At 36.4% G+C, this 23,660-nt stretch overlaps 1 protein-coding gene across 1 annotated transcript in view; it reads right to left on the bottom strand.

Annotated features, from left to right (window-relative positions):
- The window catches only part of USH2A (Usher syndrome 2A (autosomal recessive, mild)), a gene marked incomplete at both ends in the record, with an annotated part of 237,604 nt that overhangs the window by 195,927 nt on the left and 18,017 nt on the right, over positions 1-23,660 (bottom strand). Inside the window, 6 exons of the mRNA XM_009070392.1 lie at positions 2,034-2,264; positions 12,295-12,439; positions 13,627-13,791; positions 15,055-15,323; positions 16,905-17,399; positions 22,249-22,407. Of these exons, the coding sequence (XP_009068640.1) occupies positions 2,034-2,264; positions 12,295-12,439; positions 13,627-13,791; positions 15,055-15,323; positions 16,905-17,399; positions 22,249-22,407 (1,464 nt within the window). The remainder of the gene's footprint in view (positions 1-2,033; positions 2,265-12,294; positions 12,440-13,626; positions 13,792-15,054; positions 15,324-16,904; positions 17,400-22,248; positions 22,408-23,660) is intronic.

Genomic DNA, 23,660 nt, shown 5'->3' with positions numbered 1-23,660 from the left:
TTGTCAGTCATTACTAGCAGGTGTCTGGATAAATTGCCTAGTGTGTTTTAGTTCTAGGTTGTCTCCAAATACTCAGACTAACGGCTGGTAGAAAAGAATGAACACAACCCAAAGCAATGATAAATTACATTTATCCACACAGCACTATCAGCCATCAGGTGCCAGTATGAAGGGATCTTTAACATCTTCTCCCTACCTGCCCATTCAAACTCTATCAAATCACCTCAGCCATCATAATAAACTTTGTTCAAGGCATCAGTCTCAGCTTACAGAGCATAGACAAACTCCAGACTGAATAGTCACTTGGGTAGACTGGTGTTGGGCTTGCTTGGCTACAACAGACAGGTATGTTAACAATCCCACTAGTGCAACACACTCTTCCCCTACGCTCTCAGCGACTTCTGATAAGAAGTATGAAATCCAGTGATTCTTTACCTGTCTGATTAAACTATTAAACTATACTGCAGAAATGGGGCTGACTGGAGCTCCAGTGAGAAAAACTGCAGCTCACAATTTCTTTGGTGTTTAGATCATCACAACTGACAACAGAAGAAACATATGAAAGGTTTTTTTTTTGCCAAATATACGATAAAGGGTGCAAACTGATGTCAGGAAAACCATCAAGCAATTTGGATGAGGAAAGGAGCCCAACAGCTGTTCCTCCAGATTCCCACACAGAGACAGGTTTTGCCTGTCAACACGGTGTCAATATTTAACTAACACATTATCACTTGCTATTATTATTTACCAGTCAAGTAAGCACCTAGCCAAAGAAAAATAAAACAAAAAAGCAAAAACAAAAAGAAAGGAACTGATCTTCAACTTTGCTTTTTTAAGTCACATTCACCAAGTGATCACAGAGAGACAAGAAGCTGATTTCTGTTTTAAACAAAACCTGAATTTGCACACGCACTTTCGGGTACCAAGATATCTGCACTCAAATATTCTTGCCAGAATTACCCATGGTTACACTGTAAACAAGGGATGTCAGCTGAGTGCTCTGCAAAATTTCAGTATTCTTTTGTGTGCCAACAATGCTGCATGTTTTTTGCAGCCCTTATCTCTCTTAGCAAACAAGGCTTAGTACCAGGTTAAGTTGTGTCACTGCATGGTGTAGCCTTTGCACCATCAGGTGCTAGTTAATGCTTACTCTTCTGGCTGCCTGGATTCCTTTTGGATTTCCCCTTGCTGCTGTCAGTCTCATGACTTGTGTTTATATATACACACACAGAGACCTTTCATACACCTTTTTTCTTCGTACCTTCAGCTCTGGCATATCTTCTTTTACACACTCATACTTGATGCATGTCCATGCAATATTCCACTTACAGACCTCTATAACATCTCAAATATGCAACCAAATTCATTTTTTCCAAAAAAACATACTGTCTATATCTTTGCTTTGTTCCAGAAATGAAGACATCCACAAATTAATGAGAATCACAGAACACAGGACATAGGTCTGCTTCAATCTGAAAAACTCGTAGTTCCAAAGTAAGTAACTAATCAAAAAAACAAGAGGAGATAATACCCAAAGGCCCAGAAACAGCAGAATTCTGTCATATTGGCAGGCTTTTTTCTTTCCTTGACAAAGCAAACAGGATGACAACATAAATTTTCTGAACATGGAACACAGCTTTTTTGAGTTCTTATGCAACCTCAGGAATACTCAGAAAGATACCTAATAGAACACACCTTAGCATTCACAGCAATTTAATTAAAAAGCATTTATCACAGAAGAGTAAATAAAACCCCTCTTATGTTTACAGATCATAAATGAGTCAAATATGCAGCAACATTCACTGTCAAGTACATCTCTGTCCAAATGAAAGGGAATACAAATCCCACATGTCCAATAATGCTTTTCACAGGCTTTTTAGGTGAGAATCAAAATAGCCCATACATCACTAACAGTCACATTATGTTAATAAATTAAAACCTAAAATTTAAAATTATATAGGACATTATAATAAATAGCAAAACAAATTCAGAGTACAATTAGTACATTTTGTGAGCAAATTAAAGTCATTTACCTGTAAAGTAAGTATTGCTAGGCAGTGTGGAACTAGCAAATCTGTAATATCCATTTCCTGGGAAACGGATCCCTTTCATTACTTCTGTACTCAAAGTAGCTAAAGATGAATCCATCCTTTCCACCTGGTAGATGGGAGAAGGCCCATTAAGCTCTTCAGGTTCACTCCAATTTATCTTTACCATTGTGCTGTTTATTCCTTCAACATGAGGGGCACTAAGTTTTCTTGGAGCTGTGGATAAAAAAAAAGTTAGCTAGGTATCATTGTCCATAATACTTGAGAAATCATTTACTGCACACAACATAATTTTTGCAAAACATTCTACTTCAGTTTCTGATCATCTTAAGAAAAAATACAGATACAGAGACAAAACCAAAAAGCTTTTAATCTTTTTAAGAACTTAGTTTCAATTGCACAAGAAATACTTCATTTATTTATTCAGGCTTTGGATAAATATCTCTAGTATTAGATCTAAAATAGAATTTTTTCATAATCTTTAAGATTATCAACATCCTCACCCATCTTTAAGATAATCAACATCCTCAAAATAAATATATTTGTATTCCTTTCTTGATCTGCATCTCATGCCATACTCACTGTTAAGTATGCATCTGTATGACTTTCACAATTGGATATGAGTGAAAAACCAAAGGAGAATCTGAAGAGTTGTTTAGCCCTTGTTACACTTCAGCATAGTACATGACAACATGAGTTTTTTGCCACTGGACTTCTCCTCACAAAGAGGAGCAGAACAGCTACCTGTCCACAAAACTGAAGGCCCATCAGGTTGTTTTCCTCATGGTAAGCACACCAGATATTAGCATGTGTTGAAGTAATTATTGAATTCAAGAAAATGATCCTCTCTAACTTTTCTCCACCAATACTGATGTAAAGTAAGACCATACAAGATTGTTTTCATGAAGGTATCAGCATAAGACAGTTTTGTTATTAGGATGATCCTCCTACTAATAAACCCAATACTTCGATATTCTTTTAAACATTCTGACAGCATTGGTCACTCCATAGCTCAGTTATGAACAAAACGTTTTCAATTTTTTTATAAAATACTGCACAGTAAGCCACTGGAGGGCAGCAGGACTTGTTTGGATAATGGTGTGATGGTCATACAGGTGGGAAGGAAATGGACCATCACTGAAACAATAGAAGATGTCATTTGGAGAAGTATAAGAACACACTACTATGTATAGAATCTACATCCATCTTATCTTGCCTTTTTTTTTGTCTTCTTTCCCTGATTAAAAAAAAAAGGATTTAACAACAGAAACTTCATTTGTACCCAGGAAGCGAAATACAATGACAACTTGTAAAAATTACGTGTTCCCATAATGACATAGTAAAGAGCAATAAACGCCTTTCAAGAACAATAAAACCTGAATTAAAATATGGGTCTTCAAAACCTGACATATTACTTCACAGCACAGCACTGTACATAGCGTGAGTTCTTTAGAGAAGGAGAGACTGCTTCATTTAGAATGAATTAATAACATCCTTTAAAACACTTGCGCATTTCTGAGACCATTAACATATTTTTCATTTTTTCTGCATGCCTTCTTTCTTTCTGTTTTATTTCTTTTTCTTTGCCCCCTACATCCCATAACTTGATAAATATTCTTCTTGGAGAAAGCAAGGAGTGGGGGAACTGGGAAACTGCCAATGGCACTATGTGCTGTAAATTCCTGCTTAGGCATCATTTATGACTTCACAATCTAATTAGTACCTCACGCGATGGTAGAAATTTACAATGTCAAAACTGAAGTAATGCAGTGTGAGGTCATAAGCTTTGCTGCATAAGTAGGGCACAGCACTAATGAATTGTGGTATTAATGCACAAGTTTAAATAGAAAACATGGCTTAACAATCAAAACTTCACCTTTGAGGGAACTAGCATACGTCAGCATTTTAAATGCGAAATGAAGAGGTTGAGCCCTCCAGATTACTGATGGTAAAACAGAAACACTAAAATTCATTCTTTCTAAAATGCATACAGCTGACTAACACTCATGACAATATCTTCCTTTAAAGTCTAGTATTAATAAACGGCAGTTACTTGGACCATAATTATGGCATCTCTGATACCCAAACCTGAAGCTTTTATGGGGCTTATGCAATTAACTACTTAAATGCATCGTAACACTTGCTTCTCTGACAGGGAAGTATTGATTTTTTAATCATTTTCAAGTCTCCTCTAGCACAAATAAATGTACTACAGTTACAGTTAATGCACTGTGTACATGCATTAAACACTGGCATGACACAATTTATTATTTTGTGATATATGGAACAGAGGCCTACCCTTTCAGAAAGTAACATCCTTGCTATAACGTTGGTATTTAAAATATATTTTTGTTGAAGCTTGAGAATTCTTGCACATCAAGACCGCAAAAAACTACACAATAGGTTACATAAGTATTTTTAGAACACAAGCAAACAAACAAACAAAAAACAAACAGAAAACACAACTGTGCATGGCAACAGACAGGACCTAAATAAATCTGTAGTGCTAGCCCAGCAGGGTACTAAGTGCTGAAATTAAAAATATTCAAGACTAAAAGATACAGTATATATTTTCCTAAAGGTGTCACTGTGGTACCTGTAGCTACTTTCTGAAAGATGAATCGCCTATAATTCTACCTATTTAATTTTTTTTTAGTCACGTTCTGTTAAGACACATCTGTCAAAATAATGAGCGTACTGCATTTTAGCGGATTCAAAGTCACATTTTTTGTGTATTTTAATTATGTAGTTTTAATGTCTTGCTATATAATACATACTTAATATATTATAAAGCTAAAACAGTATTTAAAAGCCCATGATTGCTGCATGCCATTGTGCAGCAGAGGGCACAGAAAAAGACCAATAAAGACAGATGGTCCATACAGCTTATGTTGAAGTCATATATCTAAATATAGATGTTGCTGCACAGGTCATTACAAATAAGCCTTTCCCATGTGTTTATGCACACACATGTACACAAAAATGAAGTTGGTAAGTAAAGAGCAGTTAATTTTGTTTTGTTTGAAATAATATCATTTTAGTTTTTGGCTTGAAGACAGATGCCAGCATTTCGCTCTGAACAGATGGTAATTCCATCTAATAGTGCATCTCTGTATTAGTAAGGTCTGTTGTGTATACAAACAGTAATAAACACTAGGTAAGGATCAAAATAAATTTTAATTGTTGACACTAAATTCTGGCAGCCATGGTTCTAAGGATACAATACTCCTTTCTCAAGTCTGTCAGGTTTACTAATACAACTGCTAAAGCTTTTCCATACTCTGCCAGGTTCTTGTCCCAGGCATAACATATTTACACTGTGGCTAAATTTTGCAGGCTTACATATGTTTGAAAAACTCCTGCTCAGCACACTGTAGGTAGGTATTTGTGTACCCTTCCACCAAAGCCTTCAATTAGACCCTGAATAGTTCAGCGAGGTAACAGTAACAGGAAGTATACAAGTTTTTAATTATTGTTCAGTGGAATTCAAAATGCATGCATATAAATTAAACCAGAAGAATCTGGCAGATTTGAGGATGAAAACTTAGAGAAAAATATTTTCTTTCCATGTTGGAGTTTACCCTGCAGGTAAAATTCCATGCCTCGCTAGGGGTCATCAATTTCATTTTTGCTACCAGTTATTAGTCCAGAGGACCCTGAGTTTGCCATCACATTTCTAGTACATTCTTTTCTCTTTCTCTGTTTCACAACAGTATCACAGCCATTTCAACAGTAAATGAGTCAAGCCATAATACTTATATCTTCTGACAATATTTTGATTTTTTAGGACATTCTTTAGAGTCCATTTTGGACTCTTCTGAAAAAGAATAAGATCCACACACAATGGCCATCGAAAGAAAATTTAGCAACACGGATATGTTGCAATTATATTTCTTTTAAAATAGATGTAATACACTGTATTTTTAAAAAAATCATGAAAAATATATTGCTTCCACCATATGGGACAACCAACGACTCACCAACCGATTTAAGATGCAGCATATTGAGCTGACCATATGTTACAGTGCTGTTGAATGGCTGAGTGATTCATGCCCGTCACATTCTAGTATATCAATTAAAGCTCCTTGAAGTCTGCATGATTTGTGTCTCTGTTATTAAACCCTGCTAATTCATCCCACTTACACATCTGTTATAAATCTCTAGGAGTGCTGCATGATTCATGGCAATCTGTGAGCATGGTACAGCAAATTCTTCTCCTTGTAATTAACAGTAAATTGTTTTACTGCCATGCAATGAATTTTTCAGTTATATTGCAAATGAACTCCTAAATGCACGGTTCTTTCCTAAGAACTGACTTATATTATTAGGCAATTAAAAAGTATTGCTTTGAACCAAAAGCTTTTAATCAAGAGGAATGCAACTTAAACATAGCTTGAAAAACCTTGCAAATTTGACAGAGAGGGAAAAGAACAAGCTGAGCTGTTTTGAGCTATTTTCTGAAGTATAATATGTGGTTGGTAGGGGAGAAGAAACAAATAACTTTTGAGTCCCTACTAATTTCCTGAAACTCAAAGAGCAGTTTAACTACAGCTTGAACACTTGGCAAGACAAGTTTCAGCAGATACTATTTATCTCAGAAGTTACTTAAGTCATCTGTCATTACCATATTTCTCAGATTACTTTACACTTTTCTAATGGTAAAACAGCGTCTTTATTCTTGAAATAAATAATTGGATAATTAGCCAAGCTGAATCATCAGAGAATTCCAGTGCTGCTCAAGTGTTCTTGTCAAAGGTGAAGCAAATTCATTTCAGCTTTGCCTCTGTAGCTTTCTGAAGAGGCTTTGATTTTTTTTCCCTGCTACATTCTTGGCAGCAGCCTCAAATTCATGAGTCCATACATCAAGTCAGTAGTTTAACAACAAATGAAATTAAATTCAAAGAAGGGAAACTAATTGAAGGACAGCAACAAAAGTGTTGGTAATGTGCTTTTTAATATGGCATGCCACATTTGCATGATAATTTTTCCTTTTTAGCATGGAGCAGAAAGTGACTAGCTTAATGAGGGATTATTCAAGACAGGAATGAACAAAATGCATTCATAACTAAGAACAAAGATTGTATTATGAAACGGAAACAGGCAACTGCCGAGAAGTAACTGGATGATTGGTTTATACATTATGAATAAAAAGGTAGAAAAATATTTATATTAGTATTCACTAATGACTATATATACAAGATTGTTGTAATTAAAATTATAAATTAACATATTATTAAGAGTGCTTGTTTAATCACTTTGGGTCCTATTCACAATGAAGAGACTTATGTACATGCATGCAAAACAATCTGTGTTTCCAGGCCAGCAGCAAATGGCCCTCGTATTTCTCTTCTGTGACAAAGGAAAATATACATTACTGACTACCTGGTTAATAGGCATTGGTGATTTTAAAACTGAGGCATAGCATTTTGTAGAAAAGCAGTCTATGACAGGCATAAACAAATGAGGCTTTTGAAAAAGGGTTTGCACCAGACCTCATTCATGAATGGAAAAAAATGGACAAATTGCTCAGATTACAAGAGTAATCAAAAAGAAAATGACATCAAGGAGTGTAAGACAGCCCAGAGTTACCCCAGCAAACCCAGAGGCAACTCCAAATACAACTGCTTGAGGAGTCTGCCAAGAAGCCAGATGCAGCTCATGCTAGAGGAATATCTTCTATGAATTAGCTTCTGAACCCTGCAATTGCCATCAAAAGCAAAGGATCAGGAATACAATATGCTGGGGTAAATGGCAGCGATGACAAAGCCATACTTTGCTATGTCTTAAAAAGTGCTTTTTAAATGAATTTTAAAAAAATAAGAAGGGCTAAGAAAAGGTGAACTTAACTATAAGAAATAAGCTTAGTCACACAGTAGCTAATGAAACACAGCTGTATAAACTGTTTAAGGCACCCTGTGACTATATGATTTGAGATTGGTAGCATAAGCAATCGTACTAGTCCAAGTACTCACGTGGCTAATTTCATCCCATTGAAACATCAGAAACTGCTGGGAATAAAAAGGTGTTTTTCTGCCTCACCGAAAAATTTTGAAAACATGCAAATTTTGTATTGGTAATTCATCATTTTATGCTAACACATTGCCACAAAAAGACCCCACTTTTAAAGGACTAGGTCTTTCACTGGTATCAGCTAGTGTAGATCTACAGATTCCTAGGTACCAGCTCAGAAACCTACATGAGAGGAAACCACAGAGCAAAGAGTGCTTTTGGAACAACAAAAAAGTATCCTTAGACCTGGTAAAAACAATAGGCTGAATTCCATTCTCAAAAATAAACAGAAATTTGAGCGTGGCAGAGCCTTGAAAAAGGAAGTAAAATTTTTCTCTGGGTATTGAGACAAAAAATGTGTAATTACTGTCCAATATTGCCCAATATTGCTTTCAGTTACGTACATGCAATTCCACTTGGTGATCTTGGAGTAGAAAAGGCAAGAACAAAGATCAAATTGGATTCCAAATTTTCAAATAAAGTATTAACAATGAACTTTTCCCTCATCTATCAGCACAGTATTTCAATAGCATGTGCACAATACTGCAGTGCATATAAAGTATTTCAAATACCACAAGGATTTAAATTAAGGATTTAATTAAGGGTTTAAATTATATTAAGATGCATCATCTAATTTTCCATTTAAAACACTGATAAAAAATTAAACACTTCTAAATTACTGAAGTATTTAGAAGTCCACTATTTATGTATTTGTACCTGAACAGACCAAATTGAGGTTCTCTTGCTGTCCAGTCACCTTCTCTTTGAGTAACAGAGATAGGTAGTTCTCTTCTTCTGTTACCTTTATCTATCTGTTTTGATCTTTTATTCCAATATCACATTTACCATGTAATATTGATCTTCTAACACATTTCACCATTCTCAGAGCTGGTCACACATCAGGCATAACTGTTCAAGTTCAATTATTTACCATGCCCTCCTGGTTTCATATGCATTTGTAAGAGCTTCCACTCAGCCTTTTCATAAAATAACTTGATTCTTGATAATTTTATTTTGTTTGTTTCCTCACTCTCCCTCTTCACATTCTCCTGGTTTAATTGTCTTCTTTTATTACCATTTACAAACATCGTGGGTGTATATATTGGTGAGGAGGAGTTTTTTTACCAGTCTGACAGATGCAAGGACATATGGCCAATTTTAGTTTTCTTTCACTCTACTCCTGCAAAGCTGCTCATGAGATATTCCTAGTACAGATGCCTATATTGAACCAAGTTAAAAGGAATCTGCTCATTACATTTGCTTCTGGATTATTTTAACCAGTTATACTCCAAAAGACTTTTCAATGAAAGATCAGCAGATTCTTTCTGAGGCTTCTGCTCCTGTGGGTATTATCCTTAAATTCTGTTCCTGACTGCAGAAGTCTCTTTTCTTTCTCTTTCCAACCTTCTGTCAAAACCTCTCACTCTTCTTCCTCAGCACTTTTCCTAGGATTCCACACCCTTGTTTATTCCCCTGTTTTTATTTGCTGCGTTACACTGTATTAAAAAATCCCACCAAAGGAAAAAGAAGGATGATAGATTTTGAAGAGCATCTCTTTTTAGCTAGTCTTCAAATTAACCGAATGAATATGAAAAAACCCTAAAAATTACTTGAGTCTTTTAGTGGCAAATTTTAGAAGCCATTGGCAATTCCAAAAAGAAGTCCCTTGCTAATGTACATCAGTTGGACACGCCAAAGTCACAGTCATATAGGTACTCATTCATTCAAATGGTCCATGTGATAAAATCAGTATACTCCATATATGGAAGGAGTGGAGATGGTTTTCCATTATTCTCATGAGGACCAGGGGAGAAGAATTAGTCTAATTTAGTATAACCTCTAGCCAAACTTGGAACAATTCAAAGCTCCTGGATTGTGTTGCGATGCAAGGGGACCATCGTGCTGGAGCACGTTTCAGTCGAGACTTCCTCCAAAGAGCTCCCTTTGCCAGGACATGGAGAGGGACTGGCATCCAGCCAGTAAAGCTGTCTCTGTGCCAGGGAGACATTCCTTCATGAAAAATAACTTCCCAACAGTCCTAGAAAGACAATTTTAATTTCATTTTGCAACATTCAATGACACAAAAGGATAGCAATGGACTAAGACTCGATCATCTAGTTTTACAAATGACAGGGACTGGTTTTTCTGAACTTTGTTCCAAGTTTTAACTCACTTTGATCTAAAGTTCATCACATAAGTAGTGTTTCTTTTAAATTTTATTTATAAACACAGTTTTACAGAATTTCACAAAATGCAACATGCATACACACACACACACAAAACAGCTGGATGCAGGGGATTAAACAAATTTCCCCAGAAACAAAAAATGTGAATGGCAGAAGATAAAATTGCATGCAAAATTTAAGTTTTTACTTTTTAGCTTGCCAAAATTAAAGACATTGTAATAACGTGCTTCAAAAACATAAAAGGAACCCAATACAGGACTGATTCTTTTCTTTCAAGGCTTACAACACTCAGTAGGAAAAGGCTTGACTGCAAAACAGCTAATAAATGGGGACATGTCTGCTATGCTATTTTGTATTCTCCTGTCTTCTCTAATGTGATAGGTCTCTAGGTATTAACACAACTGGGGAGGAGATGGTCATAAACAAGCTGTCAAGCATAACTAAGCTATTGTTTCTGAATCTTTTAATAAATGTATAAATGCAAAGTTGGATCATTTGTAGTAATAAGGTGTGCTGTTTAGGAGATATTTGTTTCCATGGTTATCAGCACAGACTGGAACACCGTTCCTTCTACGGCTGTGTGGTATGGGATAAAGTCATACTCATATAAATAGGAGGCACTCTATATGGCCAGCCTTTCACTTGAGAACAAGTAGAAAGGCAATGAAATAAATAGACAAGTGAAGAACTGAGAGCAGGCTAGAAGTAACATCCCAATAGCTTAAATTCCTCTTCAGCTAATGTATATAAAGCTTCCTATTTACTGGCTCTGGGCAACTCATTCTCTGTCTGGAAGCCTCTCTGTCTCTTCGTTGGTTAAGCAGAGAAGCTTTGATGGAATTCAGAAAATTCAAACACAGCCCAAGGACCCAAGGAAAACATTCTGTACAGCAGAAAAAAACATATTTTTTTTTCTGTAGGAGACCAAATAACATGAAAGAGGTAATTTCAAAGATTATCATCAAAACATCCATATGACAACACCACTAAATGCTTAACACTTTCAGTTAAGCATTTTTAGCTAATATTGTGACATTAATGTGTTTTGAATGCCATACAAAAGTAAACCACAATGTAGTCAGCTAACTTCAGATGACCACCAGTATGTCACATAGCATGAATTTTGAGCTTGTACTTACGGTATTAAAGAATTGTACTGACTACCTCATTCCATGAATAAAGATACTTGTAAAACAGATTTTCCTAACAATTTCTCTCTCTTTAAACCCTCTTGATCCCCCAATGTCCAAGAAATAAGTTTATGTGAGTCCTTCCTTCAAAGTAAATACAGGTTTTCTCCATTTTTGTTCTGTACTGATGCTAATTTTCCCCTAGATTTGTAGACAGTACCTTTGAAATCCATGACATTGTGGCTGAAATTAACTCAAAGACTGAAAATTTATTAAGATGCACAGGCACATATATGCAGTTTCTCCAGCACTGTTTCCATAGGAAAGTGTGAGTATACATATCTACAAAGCAAAATCTCATAAATCTTTGGGGCTAGATAAACAAACATTTTCAAAATAGCAGACCCAAAGCATGTATGTTGATTCTGATTAAGACACACAAATGCACCATGTACTCATGTTACAGTTTGATAGAAAAGCCATACAAACTCCTCCTTCATGTGTTAAGCAAGGCATTGGCACAGCAGGTACATTTTATGTGCCCTATTACACAAATATGCCACATCCTAAAAAACCCCAACTACAAATTAACAACTTCTTAGTATCACAAGTTAATAAGTGGGTGCAGTCACATCAATGTACATTCACTGTTTAAATAAACAGGAACAAAAATATACATATCATTACTTGCAATTGAGAGAGCAGTACACAAACCCTACTGCCAGAATAGTATACCTTAAACCTCCATTGATAATATTTTGGTTTTAATCCGTCAAGATAAACAAATAATAATTAAGCAAGTCACTTTGTATTAATACATCACCTACCCCTGTCACTGCACATCAAACTACGATCATCATAATAGTATTCATTAGTAAACTGTGTGTCAGCTTTGCACTTTGCTACAGATTGTTTCCTTACCAGCTGCCAAGGTTTGCCCCATGCCTGGCTCACTGGTTACACAACCAATTTGATTGCAGAGAGTAACAGTAAAGTTGTATGTCCTGTAAGGTTTCAATCCCGTTGCTACATAGGAGAGCTCGTGAGCCTCAGCTATGTGCAAAACCTGCAAAGCAAACAGATTGGAAGACAACAGTTGGTTAATAATATTTTCATTCCTGTCAATTGATGACACGTTCACTAATAAGAAACTTTTCTCTGAATTTGCAGATTCCTTCACTCAGATGTGGAAAAGCCTACAAAGACCAGCTGAGGGAGAGGATTATTTTGGAGAATCTGAACAAGCTGGGATTTAGGTGATAATACTTCCCATCACACTGTTTTATGAGGTAATAAGCCAGTTCCTGAGTGGATAAATGAGGAAACAAAGTTATTGCCTCATAAAACTGTGTGGTGGTGTAGTTATCACTACAAACAGCGCAGCTACAATTGAGATGATGAAAATGACACTATTAAGTTGTGAAATCTGACCACCATTGAAGGAGTGACATGATTAGCAGGCATTAGGAGGGAGGGGAATAACTAATATCTACAGACATTTGCATCTGCTTTACTTTAACATTACTATAAGCTATCAGAGGGAGGACAACTGAATAAACTGTAGCATTTTAGGTAATTTCATTATCAGATGTTAAGATGAAAAATCTTGCAAGCTTCTGACCAGAAGCAATTGGCATTTATGTATTGTTACAACAGCCCCAGGAGCAGTAGTATCCCCACAAATAAACTGAGGCCCATCTTGCTAGTGAAAGACAAAATCAGCTCTGAAATGAGAAATACGATATCAGATCACCAGATCCACTCCCACATTCTGATTACCTATCATATTTCTTTGCTCGCTGCTAAGCTTTTAAGCTTACTACTAATGCCATGATATTTGTTTGCCAAACCCAGTCACTCAAAAACTATAACAGTATTTTAAAGTCACATATTTTGAATTTTTAAAGATGGTTTTTCTGGTATTTTAGGCTTTCCCACTTCAAATATACATCCATCACCCAGGAAGCCAGATAGATTCCTTCCTTAAGTGAATTACAAAGGTAATTTAAATGCTGTTGCATAATCTCATCCCTCCTAATTTTCAATCTCACCCACTACTGGAAATATGTCAGCTCAGGAATACAATTTAAAACCTAAAAGTAGTGTATAACATTACAGAGAACTCAAACTGATAGGTGGAAAAGTTTAGATCAGAGAATATGCAGCAAATCAGAGAAACAATTCATCACAACACCTCAGAGGACATCAACCTATCAATTTTGATACTAACAGTTAGGAAAAACTTAATGCAACTAACAATAATACCTGGGGAAAGGACTTCTGTTCAGTCATCAAACTGACACTGTATCCCATTACTTCACCTCTTGCTAAATTATCTTCAGGTTTTTCCCATGATACATTGAGGGAATATGGTGAAAGAGGGAATACTGATGGAGATGGCATGAATACTGGGGCTGAAATTAAGTTAATATAATTATATTAATAAAAGAAGTGAACAATATGTATAATACAAGCTTTCTCATTGCATTTGTAAAACCCTATTTCAGACAATCCTCTTTTATAACCTTATATTCAAGTCTAGCTGGAGTTTACATCTTATTTTGAGAGGAAACAAAAAGTACCTTGCTCATCATTCTCCTGTCTTCTACTCTAGCTGTGAATGCAGAATAAATCTCTGCCTATGTCTTCAAAGAAATACTCATCAACGCTACAGTTCTAGCCATTCTAGTAGGTAGGAAAGTATAAAGAAATGAAAAGGTCTTGTAGAAAAACTTCATGCAACCTGGGAAAAAACTGATAAAAGCAAAAAGTGTTCACTACTTCCGCATCTTAAAAGCAATTCTGTTTGCTAGGCCAGTTTGAAATTAACATGTCTCTCACTTCTTACAAAACAGTTCCCCTGTCTTCCATAGTAAATCTGTTAAAGGATTGTTTGCACTGCAGTTAAATCCCCACCTGATTACTCTGTAATAATAGGATACCAACTCATAGCACTTCTGCTACATACAAACAACCACACTAATGGACCTCTTCCCAAATACAATTTAACACTTTTATAACATATAGTATTTAAAAACAGATAAGCACAAAGACTCATTTTGAAAAGGGAATTAGTTTAGCCTGCTGTATGCAGGAGCAAATGACTGAGGATATGATTTTCAAGCTAACAGCAAACAAAAGCACTAGTAAAGTAAGAGATGCAAATGATAGGCTCTATCAGCCTGAAAACCTTAGATTTCTACTGAAATCATTGAAATAAATTGCTCATATTTCAAATCATATGTCAAGTGGCAAGTGCTTTTGAAAATCTGAACAGAAAGGTCACAATAAGAGATATTGTGAACTGGTTACACTTTGGAAAAAAATTGATCCATATTATGACATAATTATTGGCCTACATAAAAGCATATGAAAAGTTTCAAGCACTATGCTCCTGAAAAGGTAACCCGCTCAGGTTCTTCAGACTGAAACACTGCCTGGTATATTTTGCAATCTTGAAGTTTAAATTTTGGACTAAATGACATGGAATCTTTTCTTCAACAACATGATTTTATGGTGAAGAAAAGCTCTTGCTTAACATGCTAAATTCTGAGACAATCTGACCTATCTTTAATTAGTTAAAAATGAGAATTTATTTGGACCACAACTAGAAACATTTAACTTCAAAAGAAAAATAAATTAAGAATACATTCAAATAAATTCAAACCAGCACTTCCCAGCCTCTCCTGTTTGTCCTGATACCCAGTCTGAAGATACACTACCTGCCATGTTTACTGCTAGCACATAAAATTCATACTCTGTGAATGGTTCCAGATCAATGACTGTGGTACTGGTTTGCGGTGGAGCCAGGGCATTTTCATTACGAGATTCCACAACTGGTTGAGGACTGAGCCATCCACTGCTTTGGAAAACACGAATTTCAGGAGAAAGAAAGTTCCCAGATGGTTTTAATTTTTTTCTCATGTAAAGTTCATATCTTATAATTATACCTAGAGAAAAAAAGTAAGCCAGAAAAATTAGCGAATTTAAATGATTTCCAGAGTTCTACTATCATACCAGCACCAATATATTTAATGGGTTATCAATCAGTCAATCAAATTTCCAGAAAAAAAGCAGCATTAGAATTTTTTTCATTTCTGGTATTTTCATCCAAATGCTCACTTTGGCATTTCTTGCATTACACTGTTTATATTTTTGGGATGTGAAAACAAATAGCTGGGTTACAGTATGAGTTCCGCTACACTTACTGAAAGATGACCTCTTTCTATTTTCATTTTTATTTTAGATGATGAGTAGGGAATTTTAGAGTTACATTTTAATACTAACATTTTAGAACATACTACTGGATTGGAGATATATGTGTGTCATTTTGCCATCAATGTAAACCTATTATGTATGCAGGAAAGCTTCACCACTTTGGCATATGAAACAATAAATGATCTAGGTTGGATTGTGGAAATAGTTTAACTATAAGAATAGCTTGTAAGAAATATGACTGGAGATTTCCCAAATGGAAAAGATGAGAGACATGGCAAAGCCAGGAGATAATTACAATAAAATGTATATATTTGGGGCTGTATTCATATGAGAAACATCGTCTCTCTTCGTCTTTGGAGAGACCAGGAAATGAGGCCAGACATCAAAAGAAATATTGAAATATTGCTTCGATCTGCCTGTGCTGGCTATTACATGCATGTAAAGGCTGTGAAGTAAACTATGAAGAGTATATGATACATATTGAAGGACAAGTGCTAACATGTCCCTCAATACGTATCATGACCTGAATTATAGAAACTGCCCCTCTAAATACAGTATGGGCATTCTTCCTGTCTCATCTGGAAACAGGAGAAAAATGAGATAGCTGAAGTGAAAGGTGAGCACTCCATAGACAGGTGCCATTTTTGTGAACAGATCAAAATGCCTGTTTTCACATGCACAAATACTTTTGCATGTAAATGCAAGTTCACAAAACTCCATTGCATATATATGAAAAGAAAGCCTTAACCAGTAAAATCTGTGGCATCACAGAAGTATCCTACAACAGCTGCATTCTCAGTTTCAGAAACCTAGAATATTATTACGCAAGTTAGACCAGCAGTTCTTGGCAATTGCCTAATCCCTAACAAAGTTATACTGGTAATGGAATTAGTTACTGCATATGACGGATGGTTTTAAAAACAAATTTCTCTGTTAATTCTTAGGCTCTCTTTCCATAACTGTTATCTGCTTCTTTATTCTTTGTCAGGCATTGTCACCACATCTGTCTGAACTAAGCAACCTGGCAAATTAGGAAAAAAAGAATTTTACTGTAAATGTTTGATTATAAATGTGGTTTTTGCTGCAGCAGATGCCACTGAGTGCTAAATCCAGGACCCAACCATCAGTGAAGTTCTGGACTCCAAAAGGATAAACACAGGCTTTGAGGATGCATTTAACAGCAAACTAGGACAATGCCTTACTTCATTCTCAGTGTATGTTGCAGGTAAAAGGATATTCTAATCAGATTTGAGAAAATGTTTGTTTCTTCCTTGCAAAAACTTTGATTTACAAAAGCAAACACAATGTCCTACCATTTGGTTCCTCAGGTGGTGACCATTCCACAGCCATTTCTGTAGAGCTGATAGTTTCTACCGTTGGTGGGTGCAGCCCTTCTGGAGGAGCTTGTGCAGTAACTACTGTTACTGGCTGGCTCTTTAAGCAGCCTCCACTAGTACAAGCTTGCACAGAAAAAACATACTTTGTAAATGGAACGAGATTCCAAATAATTGCTGAAGTCTTTAAGCCCTCATACTGACCACAAGGCTGAAGATCAACCAAGCTAGTACATGTCAAAATGTACTTCTCTATGGGCCCAGAGTCATTAGAGATGCTTGTCCAGTAAAGTAAAACAGAGTGGTGACTAACAGGAAAGACAGGATTTAAATCCAAGCTTCCTACAGGTGTCCCAGATTTTGTTCTATATGTCACTGAGGCACTTCTTGTAAAACCATGAACATTGCTGGCTTGGATGGAATAGGAATAGAAGGTGTATGGAGCTAACATGGTATCAGTGAAGTTCTGAACACCTAGAACAAACAGGTGAAAAGAAAATTGTATCAGTATAATGCATTAAAAATAATCCTAATTTGTATACTTAAAGTCTGTCCAGCCCTAATCCAAGACATATTTATGCCTTTTAGCATGCACTTCTTGAGATCATTATAAATATTGTAACTTCTCAACTTCTTCGATTTCCTGTTTCTTTTTTTTTAAATAGGGTGAAAAAAACTCCCCTTTACCCTTTTTTATCTTCCACTACACACCAGCATCACTAGAGGAATAATTTTCCCACTGAATTTCTTAGTTCCTGCTTTAATCATGAAGATTAATACAATTATCTTCTCATTCCTCTTTTGCCTGAAAATAATTATTTCAAATGTAAATCAGCATCAATATTAGTGAAATCTAATTTAGAAAAAATCCCAAACCATTCTCTAGATTTTCAGACATTTGTTTTTGATTAATTTCATAGCATAAGACCAAACGTTTCAACTTTGTGTGCTTTCACTTCCTCACTTTACGGTAGTCATTAATAGCTCATTTGTAAAGGATTTGATCTTGGGTGAGAAATTAAGCATAAGTGCAAATAAATATTAAAAAGGTATATCCAAAGCCTATATTTACCTTCCTCACCCTTACTTTCTATTACTCTAGGTAGCTTTTTAGCATCCTGCGTATATCCTGGAAGCAGTTATACATCTGGATAGACTGGATACTCTTAGATTTTCAAGGTAAATGGAGAGGATACAGCTATTTCTAAGTCCTTTATGTACATCTGCACTGGCAAGCCACCTCCGAGTACAACTTAAAGAAGAGGACCACAAAATTGTGAGTATTGCTAGATATTCAACCCTTGACATTGTAGCACAAAAGCAGCAGTGTCATCCCAGTAATTGCTTACAGAATTGCAACTCCCTATAGTGATCACAACCTTATGGCTAGAATCCAGCAATGAGACAAGGTTATCTCATCTTCAGGCCTCTTAAACCATGGTACTTCAAGCAAGGCTGGAGAACATCTCTGCCAGCTGAGCACTGGCTATTGAGACTTCCACGTGCATCAGCACTGAGCAGGCAGCAGATTTCAGTCTTACTGGTAGGATTCAGCTAGTTCTTCTTCCGCTTTGGGGTTAGTATGCTGTTCAGAACTGTGAGTGCAAGTACTCTAGCATACTTTAGAATTGTTTCTGAGCTGCATGGACACATCTGCCCTGGCTGAAGTGCTTCTAGGCACAGGAGTGGGTACCAAAGATGGCAAGAGTCCTCAGAGCATGACAATCAGTTACTGTGAAGGACACAAGTAGGAGTTTGCCATGTGTCCAGTTTCCAGTTTTTTAGACCAAGATAAAAAATGGCCACAGATTGAGACAGCAAGTGAGAAACTTGGGAGAGCTGCACTTGATAGGATGATAGGATCATCCATTCTATGAGCCTTCAACTCAAAAGAGCCACAGAGAAGAAAAATAGTATGTAAAGGAAAAAAAAAAGAAAAGAAGAAATGAAGGGAAAAAACCCAGCTAGATTGCTATCAGCAGCCACAAGTACCACAAATCCTTGTGAGATTACAAAACAGGAGTATACTTTGAGCTTGACTCTAGGACCTCCCCCCAGCCCCAAACCATGTAATGACTTGCAACCTAATCTGGAACCAAAAAGCAACCTAGGATCCACCCTGAAACTAAGCGTTCTGGAACACAGTCTTGACCAAACTAGAGAGCTACAGCATGCTCTGGAAGCAACATGGATGCAGGACTGTGACCTAGACCAGACCCCCTCCCCCAATTAATCTAGAAACTGCTCTGGAACCAATAAATGGTCCTGAACAAACCAGCTGTCCTGAATGAACCAGCAAGCTAGAGTTACACCATGATCCTGAACCAGAAAGCAAACCAAAACATCATTCCACTCCAGGACTAGTAGGTGAGCTAAAATACTATCTAGAACACAAATCCAGAACCAACAAGGAACCTAAAATGCTACTTAGCTCCAGCATGCAATCTAGAATGTGATGTAGAACTGCCTCCCTACCAAACTTTCAACTCCATAATTCATACCTGCTCTAGAAATGACTGCACCAACACCACCCTAACTCTTCAAGCAACCAATCCCTGAAACCCCACTTGTGGAACAGACCTAGACTCATAGCAACTCCAGGGCCAACCCAGCCTCTAGGGCCCCAGGTCTACTGGCAACAACAAGCACATTAGTTTCCCCTTCTCTAGTACAGGGATTGGAAGAGGCAGATCACAGAGAATGCTAATGTTGTCTGCCAGAAAAGTAACCAGCAGCATCTCAACATCACAGGAAAGTACACTCAGTAGTGATGAGTACTGATGATGAGTATTGAAGGCAACTTTATTTCAATAGGAATATAGGCTAGAAAGGGTAGAAGGTTGTACATTCCTCAGATGAACAGTTCCAACCATCCTGTGTTCCCCAAGGCTCAGTATTGGGACCAGTTTTAATATCTTCTTCAATGAAGTGGATAAGGGGATAAAGTGCACCCTCAGTCAGTTTGCAGACAGAACCAAGTGGGGCAGTGTGCCCAGGTGGCAAGAACACCAATGGCATCCCAGTTTGTATCAGAAATAGTCTGGCCAGCAGGACTAGGAAAAGGATCACCTCCCTGTACTCAGCCCTGGTGAGGCTGCATCTTGAGCACTGTGTCCAGTTTTGGACCCCTAAGTAAAAGAAACACACTGAGGTGCTGAAGCGTGTCCAGAGAAGGGCAACAAAGCTGGTAAAGGGTCTAGAGCATAATTCTGATGAGAAGCAGCTGAGGAAGCTGGGGTTGTTTAGCCTGGAGAAAAAGAGACCCAGATGAGACACTATCGCTTTCTACAGCTGCCTGAAGGAGGCTGCAGTGACGTGGGGTTGATCTGTTCTCCCAAGTAACAAGTGACAGAATGAGAGGAAATTACCTCAAATTGTGCTAGGGGACATTTGATACTTGATATTAGGAGACTGAATACTAGGAAAAAGACCTTCATTTGACAGGGTGATCAGTTTTTGGAACAAGCTGCCTAGTGAAATGGTGGAATCACCGAGGAAGTATTCAAAAATTGGCACTTGGGAACATGGTTTAGTGATCACATGGTGGTTCTGGATTAATGATTTGACTCAATAATCTGAGAGTTCTTTTCCTGTCTTAATGCATTTATGATTCTGTATTTAGCTAAATTTATAAATAATTACAATAAACTTGATTTTGAGCTAGAATTGAAACTATCTTTGGGGTGGGTTTTTTTTCATATTTTAGAGCAAGTGTTTCATTTTATCCTCAAAAAACCCAGAACATTGTTTTACTTGGGCATTCTGCAATACTATCAGCAAGGTCACCATACTGATTTAGAAGATTAAACTTAAATTTCCTTGGGAAGTTTAATGTTTCTGTAAAACTCTCATTTAGCCATAAGATTATGTTCATCCAGTTGTACTCTCAACTCATATGCATTACACATTCCACACTGTATTGAGAGAGAAAAAATAACTTTATCAAAAGTTCTGGCAGCATTAACAAGGTATTCTTAATATTCAAAAGCCAGCAGATGATTTCACATCACTCAATAGGGGGATTGCCAGGAAATGTCAAAAATGTCTTTTGAAACCAATTTATGTTTTTAAGAAGATGTTTTGTTAAATAGCAACATGCTAATGTCTCATTATCCAGCTAAACACATTCTGAATTTTTTGCTCTCTACAAAGTATGTTGGGAGTGTCATGTAATAACACCCTCAACAATGCACTTTCAAGTACATTACTAAGCACAAATTTATGACGATGAAGTGTAATAGCTTTTCTTTTGAAATTAATTTGCATTTTTACTAAAGTTAGGCCTTTAAACCAAATTAAGGAATTGGAATATTCTCTGTTAGTTCTCCAAAATTTTTTTTATGCCACTTAATCCCATGCTTACATGGGGTGGCATACCTTTCCTCATTGTATGTACTGCAGAGTGCCAAAATTCACAGCATAAGCCACAGAGTAATGAACTGTAACAGTGCAGCATGAACCAAAACCAAGAAATGTAAGGTGCATTCCAAAGGATCTGTGCTTCCACTGAATAATAGCTTTTTTTCGTCTTCCCTCCAGGGTACACACCAACAATTAAAGACACTCAACTTCTGCAAAATATTAATGCTGCATTGGTAAGAAAATGAAAGAAGCTCCAGGAGCAGAAATCAAACCTCAGTGGCATTAAACCACACCTGTCTTCTTTAAAAAACACAATTATGTGTCATATATACATACAAACAATATCCAAATCCATCTCCTTGTCTTTGATAAGTGGATCAATATTAGCACAAAATGGACTTTCCAGCTTGGACAGAGTGTTGAATCCTTGAGGACTGCCTTCTGAGGATCCCTTGGCAAGCCTCAACATGAAAGAAGTCATGCTGCTAAAGACAAATCAGGAACTACATTGATAGCTTAACAGAAGGTGCTAAAAGTTAGAGGCCACAAAAAGCTTTCCTAATCTGTCAACAGTTTAAAACCAGGAAGATGAAAAAGGAAGTTTAAGTACATTATGGTCTATTCTGTTCAGCCTAATTCTTTGTCTTCGACTTTGACTCACAGATTTTGGAGTCTGTGTATATTTGCAGTGAATACTTTAGGTGAGCCAATTTTAAAGCTTCTAAAGTTAAAAAGTAAAAAAAATTATCAGCTATTTTGGGTTATTCCATTTGCCAGATTTTAAACTAGGGTATTCATTTCTTTCTAGCAAAATGAATAACATGGAACAGTAACTCCTTAAAGGAAAACAAGACAATTTATTAAATACCACAAAGAACAATGATGACAGAATTAATAAACATCACACATATCTAGGTATACACACACACAAACATGAAATTTTTCATGTCATCTTACTTACTATAAGGATGGTAGTCTTCGGTTGTATAAATTTCTTCCTCATCCCTATACAACTGGTAAATAAGCCTATTAGAATTTGGAGAGTCAGGAGAACTCCATGAAAGACTGATAACAGAAGAATTGAGAACGTCTCCTGTAGGAGGAGGTTGCTGGAAAGGAGCTAATACACACACAAAAACAGAGGATGTAAAAATTAAGATAATCAATAATCACACAAATTTAAATAAAAAATGCAAAGAAAATGCAGTTTTATTCAAAGAGAAAAAGAAATTGAGCAAATGTACAGTCACCAGGAGAAGACATTAACAGACTAAACCAATCCATCCAAATGCTCTCCAAAGCTTTTTATCCAAGTACATGAAACAAATATATACATTTAAACAAATGACAAATAAACCTAATCCCCCTTTCCAGTCCAAATTAAGCCAAGTACATCACAGTTTTCCAAACAATTTTTTAAAAATGTATTTCAAGACCTCTATAAAACAAGAACATATTTATCTGGTCACATTATTGAAGTTTATAATTCAATTAGAATTAGGGTTTTTTTAGAGGATTCATACCATTTTAGCATAGGCCAGCTAAAACTTCCTCTAACAGAATAGAAATGGAAAGTCCAACTAAGTGCAGATTTCACTGAAGAGTTACAATAAGCCTACTTAATCAAACTGCAAAAAACATAAAGGGGAAAACGTTGAAGGTTATTTAGACAATTGTCGTCCATTTGTTTCAAATAAAATTAATACAAATGAGAGCAAGGTGTCTGATATTTTAAGATATCAGCTTGGGATGACTATCCACCAAAATACTACTTTACTATCACCTCCATTAACTTTGGAAAATGTGCTACTTAATTGTTTGAGTATCAATAAAGAGAAAAACAAACTTGAAGTTCACAGGAAAAGTGCCTCACATTTTTAGAAAGAGCATTCAAAGTCCCTCTATGTCTCTTTTGTAATCCAACTGTATGATGATCATGGTCCTTTTTAAGACACCAGCTAATACTCAGAAATTAAACTTTATATGCATAGATACACATATGTATAAATGCACACATGGTTCACATAAACATGTAGTTTTATGGTTGGACTCAATTAGCTCAAAGATCCTTTCCAACCTAGATGATTCTATGAGTCTATATTTATATTATCATTCAAGTCAGAGCATGGGACCATGTACTGCTGTAATATTTATATTATCATTCAAGTCAGAGCGTGGGTCCATGTACTGCTGTAAGACCTCCAGCAATCCAGTTATCCTAAGGAAAGCCCTACTCTGCCCCTCAGTACACCATGCATTAGCTCAGAATAAGACTGTTCTGCTTTGACAGCCCATAATTGATATAGTTTAACTCCAAGGCAGATTGTGCCATTTACCTACCCTCTTCACCAAGCAAGGGAAAACCATAGGAGT

This window comes from Acanthisitta chloris, unplaced genomic scaffold, assembly GCF_000695815.1.
Source record: "Acanthisitta chloris isolate BGI_N310 unplaced genomic scaffold, ASM69581v1 scaffold82, whole genome shotgun sequence".
Lineage (NCBI taxonomy): Eukaryota > Metazoa > Chordata > Aves > Passeriformes > Acanthisittidae > Acanthisitta > Acanthisitta chloris.
Note: the sequence above shows the minus strand (reverse complement) of the source record. Positions and strands in the feature narration are given on the sequence as shown.